General features: G+C 44.4%; 1 protein-coding gene across 3 annotated transcripts in view; it reads left to right on the top strand.

Annotated features, from left to right (window-relative positions):
* The window catches only part of AFF1 (ALF transcription elongation factor 1), a 103,972-nt gene extending 90,362 nt beyond the window's left edge, over nt 1-13,610 (top strand). For 2 of the 3 annotated variants that reach the window (XM_061991981.1, XM_061991980.1), the window contains 9 exons: nt 1,212-1,458; nt 2,480-2,571; nt 3,521-3,584; nt 4,305-4,441; nt 5,620-5,691; nt 6,292-6,385; nt 6,488-6,531; nt 7,860-8,089; nt 10,691-13,610. In XM_061991981.1, coding sequence (XP_061847965.1) covers nt 1,212-1,458; nt 2,480-2,571; nt 3,521-3,584; nt 4,305-4,441; nt 5,620-5,691; nt 6,292-6,385; nt 6,488-6,531; nt 7,860-8,089; nt 10,691-10,812 — 1,102 coding nt within the window. In that variant the 3' untranslated portion in view covers nt 10,813-13,610. Of the gene's footprint in view, nt 1-1,211; nt 1,459-2,479; nt 2,572-3,491; nt 3,585-4,304; nt 4,442-5,619; nt 5,692-6,291; nt 6,386-6,487; nt 6,532-7,859; nt 8,090-10,690 lie in introns of those variants that run through there. The other variant, XR_009818382.1, reaches the window with a different exon arrangement.
* Nucleotides 13,611-19,680: the final 6,070 nt, after the last annotated feature.

Here is a 19,680-nt window from a genome sequence, read left to right as displayed (position 1 = left end):
GCTGTTGACTTGGATTGGTATGCAGTGTTGAGGTTTGTGTCTTGATAATGGCAATAATGGAAAGGTTTTAATTCTGGGGTTCTTTCCTTCCTTTATCTCGGTGAAAATGAGCACCCCTTTTAGCCTTAAGTGGAAAGGATAGGATGCATTTTGGGGGAGAGAAGGCTCTGTATCAGGTCAGGGGATGCTGCTGTGCCATGTAAAATAGTCCTCCCTGAAGCATCAGCTATACCAAAGTACGGAAGCTGGGGAGTATGTGTGCAGTGAGTAGGGACTGTACCTTGGGAAAAGTAGGTTGTGGAAGAAGGGAGAGAATTGTCCCATGCACAGTAGAATGAAATAAGATATGCAGTATCATGCTTTAGTCTTTCCATTAGGTTTCAATTTCCCCTTCTGATGTTGCAGTCCATGAGCTGGGGTTCACTGCTTAGTGTTTTCTTGGAAACTTTGAGAAGCTGAATAAAAATGGATGTAAATGAGCAGTAGCAAAACAAGGTTTAGAGCTATTTGGTGCTGCTTAGGGGTGCTGGAGTTCCTTGATAGCCCTAAATTCAGATGATCGGAAATCTAATATGCCACCATATCACTGACTGTGATAGTGTTTGCCATTTAAAAGCACAGCATTTTAAGTCTCTCTCACTTGAATCCTCTCAACAAGTGTTGTTGAGCTGGCAAGTCTTAAAGGAACAAGTCAGTTTAATTCTGTCAAATCATGTGCAGGATCAAATTTCAGGATTCCCACCTTTGACCCTAGGAGTTATCTTCTACCATAATGTGGGGAGAGGCAGTGCTGCAGTTGATTTACCTTGGTTCCACCAAGGTTTTGTCTCCGGGACTTTAGTCACTGTAGTTACCTCTCTCCTTCTTTCAGTGAAAAGGAGCTGTGTTGGAAGGTGGCGTTTTTGCAACCTGCTTACATTCTGGTTGCAAGCCTTTACTTCAAGGACAAGTCCCGAGCCTTAATTCTACTTTAAAAGCAACTTGCTTATATGTTGTTTGCAGCCGAAGATATGATATCTAATGCATGATGAAGCATCTGATGTTTCATTTTGCTTTTGTTGGATTCTCATGTTAACGAGTCATCTCACACTTCCAGAGAAATTTAAACAGAATTGGTATATTATGAAGTAACTTAAGTTTTTTTTTTAAAAAACGTAAATTATATGTATGTTATATTCATCCCAAATGATGAATTTGCTTCCCACCTCCAGAGTACCAAAAACTTGCTCTAAAACCCAGAAGACAGACCTCCTGCTACCCACGCCACTGCCAACCATGTCTCCTGCACATCCTGCACCAAAGTCAACCAAGACATCCCAAAAGAGACCCAGAAGTGAGAGCAGTGAGCTGCCTGCCATGGATCACACTGCCAGGAACACGAGCAACCACAAGGATCCTTCAGTCTCCAAGCACAAGAAAGTGAAGAGAAATCACACTGAGTTGTCAAAGGGCATCAAAGTAGGTATCCATTCTGGCTGGTGGTATATTTGGTGCCATTCCTGAGTGCTGTGCGATTCTCTTTAGAAACATGCTTTGGGAATATTAAAAAGGAAAGAAGATAAGCTAGCCACCAGAGAACATTCTCTGAAGCATTTTTGCCCTTTTCATGGCTATCTGTGACTCTGTGTTGGTAGCTCAAAAGCCTGCAGTGTAACTTCTCTGCTGACTTTCCATCGTCTGTTTTCATCTCACCAGTGAAACATCATAAGAAGTAACCATGTAAAAAACAAAGGAAAGAGAATTATGTTTATGGTAGTAACTATTTCTGACTGTAGGCAACTGCAAGTATAATGTTGGTGTAAAACAAGCAAGTTTACATAAAGATTGGGTTGCTTAAAACTAAGAAACAAGCAGCCATGGTTTTGACTGCAACCTGGATCTAAGGTTTTGTTGTTGGCTTACAAAATTGCCAATGATCCTTGTAGCTGGTTCTCTGTATTTTTGGTTTACAAAATTCAATTGTATTGCTGTTTACTGGTGGCTGGGTGTGTGTGCTCCAGGATGTTGTCATATGTGTGTATTAAGCCAGATTGCACACTACCTTCTAACTGTTTGCTTTTTTCTAGTATTCTAGTTAGTAATGGAGAATCAGCAATTGCTGTATGGTTAATTTGGAGATAAGTGTGAATGGGTATTACTTGTTCCTACCTTGGCTAGTGGCCATGAAAAACATGCTGCTTGCAGCCTTACTGCTATCTTAGCCATTGTGCAAGGAAATCTGCTGCTTAATTTCTCCAAGCTTGGGGAAAGTTTGAATGGTATTAAGCCTTACTAGCAGTCAAGTGAGAAGCCAAGTTTCCATTTCCATTACTGGAAGGGATCCTGAGGAAGAAGGGTAACAAGAGGGGGAAAATCTAGAGAATAGACTCTCTCTGGGGGCAAGTAGACATTTTCTGCTGAAGTTTAGGAAAACCAGTCTTTGGAGCTGGTTTAGATGTCTCTCTCTAATCAGCTTTATTTCTACTCTGTGGTTTTGCAGGTATCTGCAGGTGGTGTAGTAAATAATTTCCCAGTGCCTTCTTTGCCAAATGGTACCTCCAAGCCAAGGAGACCTCCACTCAAGTTTGAAAAGTAAGTTTTTGTTTTACACCTCTTGTCTGTACTTTCTGAAGACACCAAGCAAGGTTGGCCCTGCAGCCACCTTCTGCCTCTTAATGGCACTTCTAAATGGGAGGAAAGAGAGAAGGATACATGTCCAAGACCTGCCCTGTAGTGCCTTCTCATGTCTGGGACTTACCCATCTCAAAGTAAAGGTTTTATTACAGCAGTTCTTGGTTTCAGGGAATCTGTTCTGGAAATCAAGTACTTTTTAACTGTGAGAGGAGGTATCTCTTGTGCATGCCTACAAGTGATGGGTTTGGATTTGTCTGATTCTTGACAAGTTGCTGAGCAGGCATCTGACTTTTTCTGAGAGGACTTGACTCTCTACCTGCTCATTCTGTTAGCATACAGGTGGCTCAGTGCCATCTGCACAGTGGGTAGATTATTCCAGCGGACAGAAGTGTATGTGGTCCAACTTTACCATCCTTTATGCATTGATTGTGACCAACATCTATAGAAGCCCTGGTGACCGTATCTCTTGTAAGCAGATAATTGAGTGCTGTATGGTGCAAGATGTGTGGTACCACGAACTTTGCCACTTTTCAATCAAACTGTGTTTGTACTTGAGGAATAACAGGAGATAACTACTATCTTTCTGTGGGAGCAGAGGAGTAGTGGCCTCATAGTAGCCTAACTTGTGGTGGATTTTTATTTTGAAATTAAGTTTTCTATGTTATACTAGCATACATTTTTAAAGAAATCATTCACTTTATCTGTGCTTTCCGTTGCTGTGTATTTCTGCATATGCAGGCAACATCATTTAGTAACTAGTTGTAATTGTCATGACTGTTCAATAAGGCTGTAGCAGGCTTACCCAAACAGGATATTTGGACATAGCATCTTCTATATACGAAGATAAAATTCATCATTATCCTACATTTTTTTCTCAGCTTTCTGATTTTTTCTGTCCCCAATTCAGACAGCATCCAATAGAATACTACATGGAAGAAGCCAAGAAGCTGAAGCACAAAGCTGATACAATGGTAAGTCTTGGCGCTGTGCTACAAATGTTAACCAGCTTGTGCACTCGAACCTGATGCTTGTGTGCCTGTGACTAAGATTTACTGGCTAATATTACTTCCATACTCCATATCTAGAGAATAGGCTTCAGAACTGACATAGTCTGTGGTTAACAGGCCTGTGTGCTTCAGAGGGCTATCAGAAAGTCCTCAGAAGACAGGTGTAACAATTTTAAGGTAGTTTACTCTGAAACATCAGGATCCTGACAGGAGTTGTGTTGCTGGTGAACAAGACTTGGAAGTGCCTTTTGGAGACATAACTGCCTTTCTCTGCAATGTGCAGGTTAACAGCGTGCGTGAGTTGAACATATTTTCTTTCTAATTATGGCTCAGATAATGTACATTTGCTACATGCTATTTACCTGTGAAAATGAAATTTGGGAATACTGCAGTGGGAAAGCTCAATCTGTCTCTGATGGGGCAGGCCCCCCAAGAACAGACAATATTATCGAGGAAAACTCTGAGCAAGTAGAAGAGGTGCAAATAACCAGAGCACACAAAGCTGATGACTGGGACCACATTAGGAGTGCTGCTGAGAGCCATTTAATCATCACTTCAGAGGCCTGACTTGCATCTTTTTCTTTCTTCACATCCTGCCTGGTTAGGGAGAAAAAAGGAATTCAGCTATGCTTGAAAGAAGTAGTTTTTGTCTTAATCTAAAAATGCGAATTTTCTTCCCAATAGACTGAGAAGACTGCAAAGGCCTTTCAGTACCTAGATGCTGTACTTTCCTTCATTGAATATGGAATTGCCTTGGAATCAGATATAACAGCACCAAAATCAGCTTACAGCATCTTCAGCGAAACCATAGATCTCATCAAGTAAGCAGTTTCCAAAGCCTGATTGGTTAGGCAGTGTGTTGGGAGGGAAAGCTTGTTGCTTGTTTGCAACTATTGGCAGCTCTGGATTCCCACTGTGGAGCAGAGTTTGGATTCCTGTGAAAACAAGAGACAACAGATCATCCAGAGGCACCAGAGACAAATCCTTTGAAATGTTTCAAAAGTGCTTATCAGAAGTAGGTATCATGTCTTCCTCAGCATGTGAGCCTGGCAGCTGAGGTGAACCAGAGGACACTGGTTATGGCAAGGACATAAAGGAGTTCTCACTTTATCCAGATCCAAAGTTGCTTTCACATGTGAGCTCAGTAGTATACCAGTTAAAAAAAGTAAAGCAACCATATAATATGTGGAAGAACAGTTTGCGCCTAAAGGTTTTGCAGCTTCATTGAAGGCAGATTTTACTGGTTTCTTCCATGTGTCTTTCTACCAGTATGCTCTTTTTGGGGTTTCTTTTAGCAACCTTCCCCATTTAGTTTCACAGCCATAGTAGATGTATGAAGATAGTATGAAATATCCAGGCAATATAACCCAAGGATCCATTTATTGGATAGAAAAGAGATAGATGTCAATTCATTCATGCTGAAATTTCAGGTTATGTCAGTGTTTTCAAGAGCTGATTTGACTTCCTGCCTTAGAGCTGAAGCAGCTGCCGGGGTTTTTTTTTCTTGTAGACTTCTTACTTTTAAAATGACATTGCTTGCTTTCAAGTCTTAATGGACTGCATTTTCAGGATGATGTCGTTGCTTTGTTTTCAGAAAGGAGATTTATTTGTTTCATTTTTGCCAAAAGAAACACTTCCACTAAGAAACACCCGAACTAATGTTTCATCAGTAGCAGGGGTACCTCTTTTGGGTGCCGCAGGCCTGTGAGTAGCCCACGTTGGGCATCTACTTGTAAAGATGTTGCCCATCAATCAGTGTAAAACAGTGAGTCGTGTAAGGAGCTGCATCTGTTTCTGCTGTGTGGAAGACACAGCACTTTGAGACATAGTCCTCTGCTCAAGAACATACAAGGCACTTGCTGCCAGGACCAAGAACTCACGACAGGTTTCCTGACTTTTGCATCAGTATTTTAGATAATGGCATGCACTGATTTTTCATAAACAACAGGACTTGAGAGCACTCATGGCTGACAAGATTCTGTTTATTTTGTTTTCTTAGATTTGTCATGTCATTGAAATCCTTCACAGCCTGCTCAGCATCTTCACATGAAAAAATCTTTGCTGTGTTATGGTGCGTAACTTTTTCTATACCTTTGTGTACTGTTTTTAGACTTGATAGAGTGAAAGACCCATTACTTTGAGGGCTGAAGGAATGAGTTAAATGGGAATCAAGAGTTCTGCAAGGGAAAAAATCAAACGTGTAAAAACCAGAATGAACTGGAACATCTCTGAAGTGAGCCAGAGTATCACAAGGGACCACACATGGAAGGCACAGGCTCTAAAATTTGGTCTGTTGGTAACTTGATAGTGCATAAAGGCTTTCACCTAAGGTGAAAGAATGCAGTTTGACGACCCATATTTGAGCCACATAACTGAAGCTGTAGCTGAACATAGCTGAGGTACTTCTGGATGTGGGCCTGCTTATTAGCCTCTTGATAACTTTAAGAGGCTGGGTGCCTGTTCATAAAAGACTAGACATGGCCCCTTCTCGTTTGCTTTTTTTTTCCCCCCCTTGTGTTTTTTTTACAACCCTTTTTCAAGGTGTGCAGAAAGGATAAATTCTGAGCTTTATTGAGTGGGCAGTGCAGCTGCTGAGTACCTACCGCTGAGGGGTGCAGAGCAGGTGGTGGTACCTGTGAGTGCTGATGCTTGGCTGTGTTTCCATCCACAGCATGCGCTGCCAGTCCCTGCTGTACATGACAACGTTTCGTTACAAGAAGGACACTGCAATAAAGTATTCTAGAATCCTGAACGACCACTTCAAGGTAGGGCACACATAGAACTAAGCTGCCATCTGCATGGCTGTGGTAGTTACTGATGTTGGCTGAACAGCCCAAAGTTAACAAGAGTTCTGTTCCTCACTGCAGAGTTCTTCCAGAGTAACACAAGCACCTTCTCCGTGTGTTGAAAGGTAAGATTTAAAAACACTTGCCTTGTAATGTGTCTAATAGGATGTGAGTGAAAACAGTGGAGTATTTGAGTGGCAAGCTGCACTTGAGAGTGCCTTACCACTCACTCTTTCTTGCCACCTGAATTCATACTGTTAGGGGGCCTGAGTACATTTCTGCTCCCTTTCTTGTCTTTTCTCATTGGAAAGGGATTTTTTTTTGTTACAAGGTCCAGCGTTACTGGGTATCAAGCAGAGCAGTTATCCACTGGAGAAGCAGGTTAGAGGAGCCTCACTGTGTTCTCACTGTGTTCTTTCGGATGGTGTCATTCTTGTTCTATTAGAGATCCCCACCTCCTTGGCCTCTGTCTGTAGGATTATGCCTTCACTCTGCAGTAGCATAACTTTGAGGTGATGCTTTAACATCTTCCTCTTCAGCTCAGTCTAAGAGAAAGAATCTCAATTTCTAATTTGCAAGTCATTGAGCATTTTGTCCTCTCTGTGTATCTGCAGCAATGTTGCTGTGTATGTGGCAGCAAAAGTAAAAGGCAAGCTGCTACAGAACAGAGTTTGACCCAATGCTCAGCAGACTGTGCCCATGTTTTCATGACAAAGAGTTTTTCTGTGTGCTATGGTAATTGATTTGGTAGACAGCTGCCCAGCTCCAGTTCTGTCCCTTTTAAACTGCAGTTGAGAGAGGGTGGTTTGGTCATTACTAGTGATTCTAGAAATTCTAGTTCTTTTTCTGCCACCTTGCCCGGTGTAGTTTATTGGGAAATCAAGAGCAGTGGTGGAATCTCTGCCTTACCAGTGAGTAGAATGGGGTTGGTTGAAGTGGTGGGAGTGAAGCAATACAATGAAGCCAGCCTGTGTCTGGAAGGCGAGCAGCTGACCACATTCAGCTTCCCTAGATCTATAAATAAGCGTTTGTAGGCTGACCTGGCTGCTCTGACTCACTGTTGGAAAGCTCCAGCCTCCACAGGTGGGGAGCTTTAGCACATTTGAAATGAAAGTCAATAGGAAAAAACACTTAGATAATCTGGTGAAGACTTCCGCAAGCAGGTGTAGATTTTGGAAGGTGGATATGTGTGGCCCCTTCTGATGTCTAGTCCCACATTTTTTTATGTCAAAAGGGTCCTTACAGTCGCAAATCACTTCTAAAAACCTTGGCCTTGCATTCAGAAGGACAGCTATTTGTTGTGTAGCTGAACAAATCTCAGTTCTCAGCACTCTGCTCCAAACTACAGGCCAGGATGATACTGTGTAGCTCCTGGCATAAGGTAGTCATGACTTTTAAGGTAGGCAAGACTTTTCAAATGAAACGTTTGTAATGGTGTTTGTTTCTCCTGCAGAAGCACAGACATGCCTTCTCCTCTTTCTCCAATGCCCTCTCCTGCCAGTTCTGTGAGTTCTCAGCCGGGATCAAATCCCAGCAACTGCAGTGGCAGCAGCATCACCTCCTCAGTCACTGTCTCAAACAACATCACGAGCGTCACCTCTTCCTATGTCAACATCACTTCCCATATCCTCTGTGCATATGACATTTGGGAACATGCTGATGCACTGACCAGGAAGAATAATGGTAAAGTTTTGCCCTCTGGCTTTTCTGTCTTGTGTGTACTTGCTTAAATACTAACACTCAACGTAGCAAACACCATACCTAAAGATCAAAGCATTAAATATGTTTAAATAGACAGCTATGGCATATTGGCAGGTTATTGGCAAAGATAACCGATGGTGATATGTTGATGAGTGTCCCAATTATAGGGCTGTCTTGGCATCCTCAAATGTCTGAAGAGCTAAGGGATAACGGTATCAAGTGCAGGAAACCGGCCAACTCACTTCATGGTAACTCAAGAAGTGTTAAGGGTTTTTTGCTGTTTATTTTTCCCTTTGGGGAAATCAGCTTTTCTGAATTGGCCCACTTTCTTTAAAACTGACTTTTTGGCCTGTAGTCTGGTGTTCTAGCTTGTTTGTCAGACTTTCAGGTGTTTTGGTCTTGAAAACAGCAAAGCTGGTTTCTCTTCATAGCAGAGAATCTGAGCAGCACTTGAATTGAAGTCTTTGCTGGGCATGTGACCAGTATTTGCTGATAGTGTTTCCTAAAATTGCTGCAATTTTGTGTTGTACAGTTCTGTTGTTTAAAATGTTGGGTTGTCCTGTGGTACAAGCAATGGTGAATAATTAAAAAAAACCCAGAGCAGGTGCAGTTGAGTCTGTAACCTGCATGGCATTTGCAGTGTCATTTTTCATAAAACACAAAATTTTGTGAGAGACTGTGGGCAAAGGGATGTAGTACCACCATCTGTTTGCAAACTTGCAGAAGAAAAATAAGCACAAGGTGCCAGGCTGAATTGTTGGAAGGCTGTAAAATTACATGCACAAATGAGGGAGCCGCTGAAATTCAAAAGGCTCTGCAAGTCACCTTTGAGTAAAGTAATTCTAGTTGTTGGCTGCCATCTGAACAAGTCTGTGCTCACAGCAGCAATCGTGTAGTGCTTTTTATTATGTCCTCAAAAGGCTGATAAAAGGCTGTCACATAGAAGGAGTAGTGTATGTTGCTGGTAAGTGAGGAATGAGTCATGGAGGAGGGAGGGCAGCCTGAGCACAGTCTTGCATCAATCAAGACTAAATTCAAAACCTGCTTTGTGCAGCCATTTTAATGTAGGGGAATGATGGCTTGGGTAGTAAATACTCCCAAGGGAGTGGAGCTGTGCAGGAGAACAGTAAATACTCCAGTAGACTTGGCAGTTGTTGTCACTGTTCAGGATGGTGGAGGAGTTTCAGAAATGGAACTTGTTGATATTTAATGCAGTGTAAAATGCTGCGAGGTACAGAGAGTGAATACATAAAAAAAGGCCACATCCTTGATTTTTTTATGCCTTTCATAGGGCATAAGAAGAGGAAGAAAGAACAGTGGCCTTCAGCTATGGAGTTCTCTTAAAACAGGGAAGTCATGAGTTGGTGGAAAGCAGTTAGCTGTAACTGATGTCTGCGTCCCTTGTGCAGAGCTGAAGTGCTTTCTGTCAGGTCCACAAGCAGGTGCTTCCAACACAGGATGCAACTTCTTGCCATAATGCAGAGCAGCACTGTGGCTCATGAGGCTCTGATAGGCCAAGCTGAGGTTGTGTGTGTGCGTATGAAGTCACTCTCCTTTTGCATGGTGCTATTGTCACATCAGCTGCTTCTTTTAGCTTGGACAGGGGGTTTGGATTCCATGTCTCTGCTTAGAGCTCTTCTGCTCCCCATGGAGGGAATGGATACCCATTTTGTAAACAAAAGCAGGAAATTCAGGGGAAATGTGTTCTCTGCCTCTGAATTGGAAAATATTAGAATGGAAGCATTGTGCTCTCTGCTTCTGAAGAGTTCCTTGCACAGTCAAGCAGAAGTTTCTGAAAAGGTATCTGGCAACACAATTTGAGGCTGGAAGGATTGAGGGACATGAGCCCATGTCACTGGAAGGCAGGTTATGCAGGAATGACTTGGAAAAGTGACTGGAAAGGAGTAGATGTGATAATTCCCTGTAACTCACTGTCACTTGCACAGAGGATTGCCAGCACAGAGCAGGGCATGCAGGTCCAGATGTGCTGCAAGAGCCATCTCCTGCCCATGCAGAAGGAGGGGAGCAGTGCCTGAAGTTGTCAGCAGGACAGTAGAACCCTGTTAAATCTGCCTGGCCTGCCCAACTATAAGCAACCCAAATCAGAGCTGTATAGCCTGGCAAGCAGTATGAGTTTTTAAACCCATTCAGTTGAGAAATCATAATGTCTCCAAGGTTTAAGAATGGATGAAGGGAAGGGACCAGTCTGACAACAGCTGTGTGTGCTTCTTTCAGATGTGTGGGCATCACTCAGAAAGATGCTCAGTTTTGGCTTGTTTAAAATCGGGGGGAAGCCTGCAGAAGGGACTGGGATATAAACACCCAAACTTTTGCCTGCCTGCCTGCCATGGGCAAGCTTGATGTCCTTCTAAAGCCAGAACTTAGGGAGCGTATGCAAGTGCCTTTTCCTCTCATATAATTCCTGGCCTTCTAATGCTGCTGAGCTCCCTGCATGAACCCTATATTCAGCAGGACGTGCCAATGGACAGTGTGCTGCTGCTGCTGTCACTCCTGACTGCCCCTTCCCCCATCAGGTGTGCCTGGTGTGTGAAACCAACCATTTTCTCTCTCCCTCTTTTCCAGAGTTTTTTGCTGAACTCAACGCAGCAACCTGCACTCTGGCACTGAACAGTAACATGATGGAACTGGTACACTACATTAGACAGGGTTTACAGTGGCTGAGACTGGAAACAAATACGCCTTAACTGGTGCTCAAGGTGGTTAAGTACCTTGAATTTCTTTTTTGCACTTTTGAAGCCTCAAAAACAGTTTATTTTGGTTTAATTGTTGGATACAAAGCACCTGCAAGGGAAAATAAAAGTGGAAAGGATCTGATTACACTGGAAAAACTTTGAACTGTGTTTTAGGGTAGCATTTTTCTGCCTTGAAGAGATGGAGGAAAGCCTCAGTGTTGATGGCACCTTCCTTTAAAATGACAAAGTGCAATGAATTGTCTCAATGGCTCAATGTATTGATGGTCTATAAACATTTCTATGATGAATAACCAGCAGAACAATAATAAGACATGAAGAAGTGCCGTCAAGAGGGAAATCTGCCTCTACAGTTTATTATGCAACATCCCACAGTCTGCAACAGTTGTATGCCCTGAAGACATATCAGAGAAGGGTTTTTGCAAGCATGGATGCAGTCTTTGGTGTCTTTGTTCCTCAGATAGCAACCTCGTTAGCACAGCATTATGTTATAATAAAACAAAAAAAATGCTCTGCCTTACTTGCTTTCCAACCTCACCCTCCTGCATTTGTCAGCCATCTGCTGTCCTGAGAATTCCCGGAAGACACACACCCACCCCTCCATGTGCGTGCACACGCACACACATGCGTGCGCGCGCACACACACACACCCCCAGTCCCCCCTCACCCCCCACACCCCCTTAGGACTCAAACTGTGTTACTTAGCAGCTTGCTCAGTGTAAGCCTTGTAGGCCAAACACCATTGGGGTGGCAGAAAGGACCAGGTGTGGCTGGAAACAGCTCTTCTGTGCTGGAGGTCACTCACACTGTCGACTCCTTGTCTGTCTGCTTTTTGTCATTTTGACAATGAGGGGTAGACAACTGTACTGGATCACTGTGGTTGCTTGGACATTTTTCTGAGTCTGAGAGCTTCCATGGGGAGCTTCTGTTTTAAGGAGGGGCTAAGTGTGGAATATAAACCAAATTTTGTGTTTGGATATTTTCCTGCAAAACGTTGCTGGTGACAGGAAATATCTAAGAGCAGGATTTGGTACCAAGGTAGGGAGGACATCCTTCACGTGGGAGATAACTCGTGCGTTCTTTCTCAGCCAAACTTCAAGATGGGCCCAGAAACTTGGAAATTTGTCAAGGGAACACGAAAGGGAATTAATTAACTGTTTGCAACCATTTTTCTCCTTGTCAATAGTTGCATTTTTTGAATTTCAATTTTGCAGGTGACAGTAGCAGTGAATGTGGCATTTGTGTATTTAGTAAGATGACACCATTCTCTAACCCAAAGATTTCCTGTTGTGTGACAGCAGCATCCTGCTGTCCTCATATCTAATAGTGTGCCTTAGCCCTCTGGTCCCCTCTCACATCCCTCATCCTATCTCTGACAAACCTCTGGGAGCAGCAAAGAGAAGGATGGTATCTCAATAATAATTATGCTTACAGGAAAGAACTGTCTCTCTTTCCCACAGAATTTTAGGACGGAGGAACAGATCTGCACATGTGCAGCAGTACCCCCTTGGTAAAATACCTCCTCATGACTTTGAGACTTGTGAAAATGGACAGTAAATAAATATCAGCAAAAGGTCTGCATTTCCAAATGGTAGTTTCTTTGTAGAAGTGGCCCCAGACAGAGGGAAGCTCAGAATCCTCTTGTCTCTTGGGAGGAGGTGGTGGGAGTGTGCTGCAGTTCTGCCCTGGCCTCAAGTACAAGGATGCTCTCTCCTTGCTTCCCTGGCAGCACAGGGATCATGCCGGAGGCTTCCTGCACCTTCAAGAGACTATCCTTTTATGTTCACTTTATTACAAGCCTTAGTGCATTTTGGGAGATAAGCTGGGCTAACCAGTGGATGGAAGGTTCATATACCTCCCCTTCCCCGCCCCCCCCCCCCCACCCCCCCCCCCCCCCCCCCCGACGGCCCACCTTCTTTTACATATCAATCTTCGGTTGGGTTCCTCCTCCCTGGAGGAGCAACTGCTCTGAATAAGCCAGGGACAGAGGGAGGCTCAGCTTTAACTTTTGTTCTCAGGAAGTGTGAGGATGGCCAGCTGGCCTGGAGGCTTGATGGGTACTTTGGAGCTCAGTTCCAGACTAGTGGGTCAATGCCTTCTTCTGACTTTGTCTTCAAACAAAGTTGTTTTTAGGATAACCAGCTGAGGAGGAGGAAGGAAGCAAGCAAGCTTTATTGAACCTGGAAACCACTGTGGGAGTCTGCGAAAACCATAGCAGAGGGTATGGGATAAGCATAAGGTGAAGCAGGGACACCAGTGCTTGTGCTGGTACTTGGATTTTGCATAGGCTCATCTCCCTCACTGTTGCCAAGCTGCTTCCCACAGCCTGCTGCCCCAGGGCAACAGCCTGCCGCCAGCCTCGCCTGCTTGCTGCAGCCCACAGGCCCTGGCCTCACCTACCTTTTGGGCCCTTTGCCGCCCCAACAGCCATAATGTGTTGCCTGGGAAACCTGGTGCAAGGGTGTCAGGTGAGCTCCCAGGTATTTGGAGGAAGAAACAAGGTCAGGGGCTGTTTGCATCACAGGCATTTGAGGGGATGGCTGTTTAGGGACTCTTATTTTAAAAGTGGTCTGTGGGAGCATCAGTGCCACGGTATGTAGCAGAAAGCTTATATTGTGTTTCAGGTCATGGGGAAGACTGTTTAAATAATAGGTAATTTTAAAAAAGCCATTGTATTTCAACCTTGAGCCAGGTCAGAGGCCTGCAAAGGGTTAGGAAAGACACTTGTTGTTTTCACTTGGGCCTGTTCAAGCCTTTTCAAACACAGAAGCAAAAAAAAAAAAATCCCAAAACACAACAGGGGAAATAGCATTTGCCATTAGGAAACAAAACCATGAATCACAAAGAAAAACAGAGGTGATGGTCAAGTTCCAGAAGGAGAGGAGGCAGCTATGGTGGCAAAGCAGCATCATTTCCACGCAATATTTATTTAGAAGAAATAATGTGTTGAAATTGTCAAATGTTCTATTTTTAAGATGCTGTTTATTTAATTGTTGAAAACCCCACTTACACGGAGACAGAGATCTCTTGTGTAACTGAAAGTCAAAGTCTATGACTGCAATGTCCTTGCTTTTGGTTTTGTCCTATCCCTTCCCTCTTGATTCCCATTATAACTCTGTACATCTTAAACTTACTTTGGGGATGTATGTCCTTCTTGTAAATAACTTTTTCTGCCCTGTGTGTGATGGAGTTTCCAGGATGGTTGATTCATTCACGTGGGGAAATAAACAATAAATGAAGCAGCCTATTTGTTATGAGTCATTGCAAGAGTCCTTGTGTTCTTGACTTCTTGTAGAAAAATTGCAATTTGCCTTTTCTCTCTGAATGGTCTTAGTGTTTTCCTTTTGAATTGAGGTTTAAGCATGAATTTCTGTACAAGTAGTCTCTGTTTCAATTCCTGCCCTGCTTATGACACCTTGCCCTTTCCTTCGTGAACAAGAAGGGGTGAAAATCTAGGTGCTTGGAGTGGAGGGCGGGTCACAACTCAAGACATCTGCCTCCTACCCTCCCAAAACAGATTCAAGGAAGACTGTGCTGAGGTCAGCACAGAAAATCTCACGGGTTGGTTCCATGCAGGCAAACAAGAAAACGAAGAGAAAAGGCGCAACAATGGTGGCTGCAGTGTGCTGCTCCGCATTTGCCACAAAGCTGTTGCAAGGCTCAGTTCTGGGAGCAACATCTGCTCAGGTGATGCCCTTTTGAAGTGCTGCCAGGAGGATTTCCCTTAGGCAATCCGGCAGGGTTTTATGCCCTGTGGTAGCTCTGCTTCTCACTCTTTGTGCAATGGCCTTCCACCTCTTGTTTTGAATGTCAGGCAATGTAACTCTTCCTTGGAAGAATGATTTTTGCATTGTGATACAACTCCTGTGGATAATTCAGGTCCCTTCTGCAACACACATTGCAGAACACCCAACATGTTTGCTAACAACAGAAGCGATTTTCTGACGTAGTATGTAAATGGTGGAGGATACAGAAACCTGTTGTAATACCCATGAGATGTGTTGCTGTGAAAGATGGTGTATATAGAAATGTACAGTGTTTTAGGGAGTCAATGCACTTTTTCACTGCATACTTAAAATCCCACTGGCAAGTTTGTTACTGAGATAAGAATAAAAGAAAAAAATACTGAGGAAAAAAAAAAGGAAATGTGAAACATCCCTAAATGAGAATCTGGCAGGATATTTAGCTGCAGATGAGACAGGAGGAGCTGGGCAGTGTTTGCTCAAGCAAGGTGGGACTGGGATTCAACTCACTGCCATCCATTAAGCATTTCAAGTGGCATGAAACCAGGCTGGTCACAGGCTGGTTGTAAGATACAGGAGGGAAAGAAGAGCAGAGGAAGATAGCTTGTGGTTATGGCCTTATGTATGTGGACCAAGTATCTCAATTGTGTTCTGGCTTTGGTGAGGTGTGGGGGGCAGTTGGACATAGAATCATAGAATGGTAGGGGTTGGAAAGGACCTTAAGAGATAATCTAGTCCAACCCCCCTGCAGAAGCAGGTCAGCCTAGATCAGGTCGCATAAAAACATGTCTAGGCGGGTCTTGAAGACCTCCAAGGAAGGAGACTCCACAACCCGTCTGGGCAGCCTGTGCCACTGCTCCGTCACCCTCACAGTGAAATAGTTTTTTCTTATATTTAAATGGAACTTTTTGTGTTCCAGCTTCATCCCGTTACCCCTTGTCCTGTTGCCAGAGACCACAGAAAAAAGAGATGCCCCAACCTCCTGACACCCACCATTTAGATATTTATAAATATTAATAAGATGTCCTGTCTGCTGGCCAGCCTGTAGCTGCTTTTCCTGGGTCATTCATGTCCTCGGTCCCACCATTTCTTTCCCCCTCATACACCAGAAGGTACTTTTCCCGCACTTCTTGCTTGGAGCAAAAGCACAGAGGGTTCATTTTGGAGGTGGGAAGTGGAAGGAGGGATGAAGAGGAAGGAGGTGTGATGTGTGAGCCAGGAGGTTAACCAAAAGCCAGGGAGGGAGGAGGCAGGGAGCAGGAGGCCATGGGGCTGTAGCAGACATCGACTGCCCTGCTCAGCTTCCTGCCCTGGAGCAGTGACCCCCTGGGCCAAAATTGCCAAAATACTGCAGGGTTGTTTTCTGATAATGTTTTGTTGTCATTTGTTTGTTTATTGAGCCTTAATTGATCAAATCTAGTTTTGCAGCTGTGTTTAATGTATTTTGAGGTTGGTTCTGCATTGTAGATAGATTTATAGATTTCTCTCTTTGGCTTGCCTTACTCTTTTCAAAGACAAATGTTATTTTTTGGGAAAACAGCTGCATTAAAGCTGATTGCAGTTTCTTGGCCCTGTGCTGCTTCCCAAACACTAAAGTAGCCCATTGGCAGTCTGTGCTTTCTTTGCATGAATTGCACTTTCAGTAACGCTGGTCACTGCCCAAACCCAATGGGGTTTCTGGGCCATTGTCAGCATTTTTTAATGGATTTCCATAAATGCTGTGTTCCTGAAAGGAGGACTTGTGTGTGTTACAGTGGCAATGCTTGATCCCTGCTGGTTTGCCATGTGTTTTGTCAAGGCACAGGGCTCCTGGAATCCCACTGGAGGAATTTCCCCTCTCCTACACAGTATTGTTGACATTGAGGTTTTCTTTGGATGCCATGTTTCATATCGTAGCAATATAGTGATGTTGTCCACTTCCACTGAGCAAAACTGCATCCCCCCCTGCCCAATGCTTTTCAATGCTTGAAGGCACATACTGGCCCAGGTGTGATCTGTAGCAGTAGAAAGTTGCTCCAACCTCTGCAAGTTTTTGCTTGTTACACACAAGGTGCAGCAGGTTCTGCACTTGCTCATGTGCTCTCCTCGCTTTTCAGATTAGTGCTAGTGGGGATTCAGGGTCTGGCTTTTGCTTTGTCTTGTTTTTCTAGAGGGCCTAGGAAAAGCAGTGCTGAAGGCGGGGCTTGTGCCATTGGCACTCTGGCCAGCAGCTATTGTACACTGGGTCAAACCCCTGCTTGTGTCTCTTCAGCTGCCAGCCACCCTGTCCTTGTATTTCTGGGGTGTTTCTATGGGATTTCCATTTCAACCATTCTTATACAGGGGTTGGGTTGTCTTTTTCCGCCGTGCTTTATTCACCATCTCAGAGCTTAAATAAAATCTGCAATTCTCAGTGTAAACGTCCTTAAGAAGTAACTTGTCGGGTTTCCAGAACATTGAATATTGGCCTTAAATGGTCATGATCCCTTAAGGAGTGACAAAGCAGTGCCCCCTGGCACAGCAGCTCCTCATATGCTGCAGCACAGCAGTGGCCCACGCGCAGTGGCCCAGCTGTGGGAGAGGTACAATGTCCGAGACCCCATGGAGAGATGGGGATGCCAAACCACCTGCAAAATACAGTCTCCACTGTGGAAAGATGTGCAAATAAGTGAGGGGAGGAGACTGATGGGTTTGACTTTAGTACTCTGAGAACTGTCAATTAGAAGAAGCTGCCTTATACAGCCCTTGAAAAAGGCAAAACTCGGATGTGATACAGTTTAAAGAAAAAAAAAAGGTTTAAAAGTGTATTTCTCTAAAGAAACTGCCCCAGATATTTTTGTTTGTCTGCACTGGGGATGAATTGCTGCCTGTGTGCACATACCTATATATAAAATTAAAATATTAATTTTAACTTACCTGTCTTCAGGTTTTTCAGATGAAGAGATAATGATGAAAATCGGAAAGATGAAGTGAAAACCAAGCTGCCTGGGGAGGGTGAATTTCTTGTTTTGCCAACCGGAAGCTGAGACATTTTGCCGACCCCTCACACAAAGTAGCACAAGCAGAGCCCCTGGGTGCAGCTTCACCAAGGTGAGGCATGGCACGGCCTTGCAGTGTGTCACTGTGCCACTCACCTTCCTTGCCCTCTGCTGGTATTTCTTGAAATATTCAACAGCAAGAACTTGGCACTGTCTTTGCCTCCTTGCCATCTTTTAAGGGAAGGTAGCAGAATGGTGTGTTTCAAGTTTTTTATCTTGAAGTTTGAAATTAAAGTGTCCATCCTGACACTTTTAAGTACTACTTCAGCAAAACACTCAAGTGTGTTTCCAAATCCCACTCATTTTATCTGAGAGTGGGGAATGTTTTGCTGGGCCTCAGAAGCAATGGCTACCCTGGTACTAATGTATTTTCCTCTTTCCCAATGGACTGCATATATAGCAGTCCGAAGCTGCCTCTGCATTTCAGCTGATGATGTAAAAAACATGACAGAATTAGTCTTCTGTTTTACATATGTGTTTCATCTGACAGCTTTGACCTTCTTTCAGTGAGGAAAACTTTAATTATGGGCAGTAGCTCACCTTCTGCCAAAACCAGTCATCCCTGGATGTGAATGAGACACACATGCTGCAGAGGCTGAGTCTCAGCCTGACTCCAGGGGCTGGAGAGAGTACCCCAGTGAGGCCATGCTCTGTGTTTCTGTGGCTGAGGGCTTTAGAGAGCAGGGCAAGCATATGCCCACTTAAGTTTTTTTCCCCTCTGGCAGGCTGGGTGGAAGGAGCACTGACAAGCCTTGGGGCAGCACGGATGCTGAGGTGCCCAAAAGCCAAAGTGTGTGCAAGCCTTGCAAGCAGGAAAATGGGCGTGTGGAGCAGAGGGCTGTTCCTCAGTGGGAGCATGGGGTTGTAGACCTTTGGCAGTAATTAGGTAATGTGGATTGTGGTCAGCTGACCTAGGGGTCCTCCAGCAACTCACACGAGGTGAGGAATGATAAAAAGTGAGGAAACCTGTTGATGATGAGGAAGCAGAGCAAGGAGGGGTGGGGGGGCTGGGAAAGGAAGAGGTGAGAGAGAGAGACATGGAAGGAAGGAGGCAGGCATGACATTCTGTTGGAGGTGAACAGACTTTGGGAACCAAACAGCAGTAGTGAGACCAGCTAGGATGGGAAGAGTGAGGGCTGTTTGGCTCTGCTCCTCCAGTCCTGCTCTGCACTGACCAAGATTTTGTCTAGGGAGCTGGCAGCCATTTGTACCAAAAAGTGAGAAGGGGGAAGAGAAAGTTAGTGTGTGGCATACAGTGCAATGACCAGGGCCATCTAAATGCAGTCGTACTGGCAGCTGTGATGTGATGTGCTGTTTGTTTCATCTGGTGTCTGTTCAGTTGGAGATCTGACTCAGAACAGTGCATGGATTTGCAGTTTCTTTCTCCCAGCAGCCTGTGCAGAGTTAGGTGTGCTGACTCCCACTGTCCTATTTTTTTATTCTGGTCTCTTGAAAAATGCATGTAGGGGAAGATAAGTTGCTTATGATTCTTGGCCCAAGTCCTACCTGTCAAGCAAATGAAGACACAAAAATGTTTCTGCTTGGCTACGGAATCTGAGCCAAATCTCGCTGCCACTCCCAGGAATGGCTCTAGCTGCAGAGTTGCCTGCTTGGAATGTTAATTTCCAGGACCATTAATTTCATAAGCACCAGAGAAATTCTCCCATGGGATGCTGCCAGGCAGCAGGGGTGCTTCAGAAGCCATGCAGGCTGTGTAGCCACACATGCCTTCTCCTCACTGCAGCCCCATGCACATGTCCTGTTACACGTGCTGGGCCAGGACCCCGTCTGCCGCACCTCCCAGCACTGGCCATGTGCTCCGATGACCCTTTGAGTGGAAAACTTTGGGCAGGTTTGTACTTGAACAGGCTTTTTGCTTAAAGCGAAGGAACACAACAGCCCCTGCAGACCAGATGAGTCAGATGGCAAAAGTTATGTAGCTGCCTTTTGACTTCTTATGTGTCTGTGTATGTGTGTGTTTGTGCACTGAAAGGAAACTGTCTGGAATCCAAGGGATTGCATGAAAATGCTGCCAAATGGCAGACACACCAACCTTGCTGACGGAGCCAGGAAAGATTTACAAATATGTTTCATCTCCTGTC

Source organism: Colius striatus, chromosome 3, assembly GCF_028858725.1.
Source record: "Colius striatus isolate bColStr4 chromosome 3, bColStr4.1.hap1, whole genome shotgun sequence".
NCBI classification, from domain to species: Eukaryota; Metazoa; Chordata; class Aves; order Coliiformes; family Coliidae; genus Colius; species Colius striatus.
Note: the sequence above shows the minus strand (reverse complement) of the source record. Positions and strands in the feature narration are given on the sequence as shown.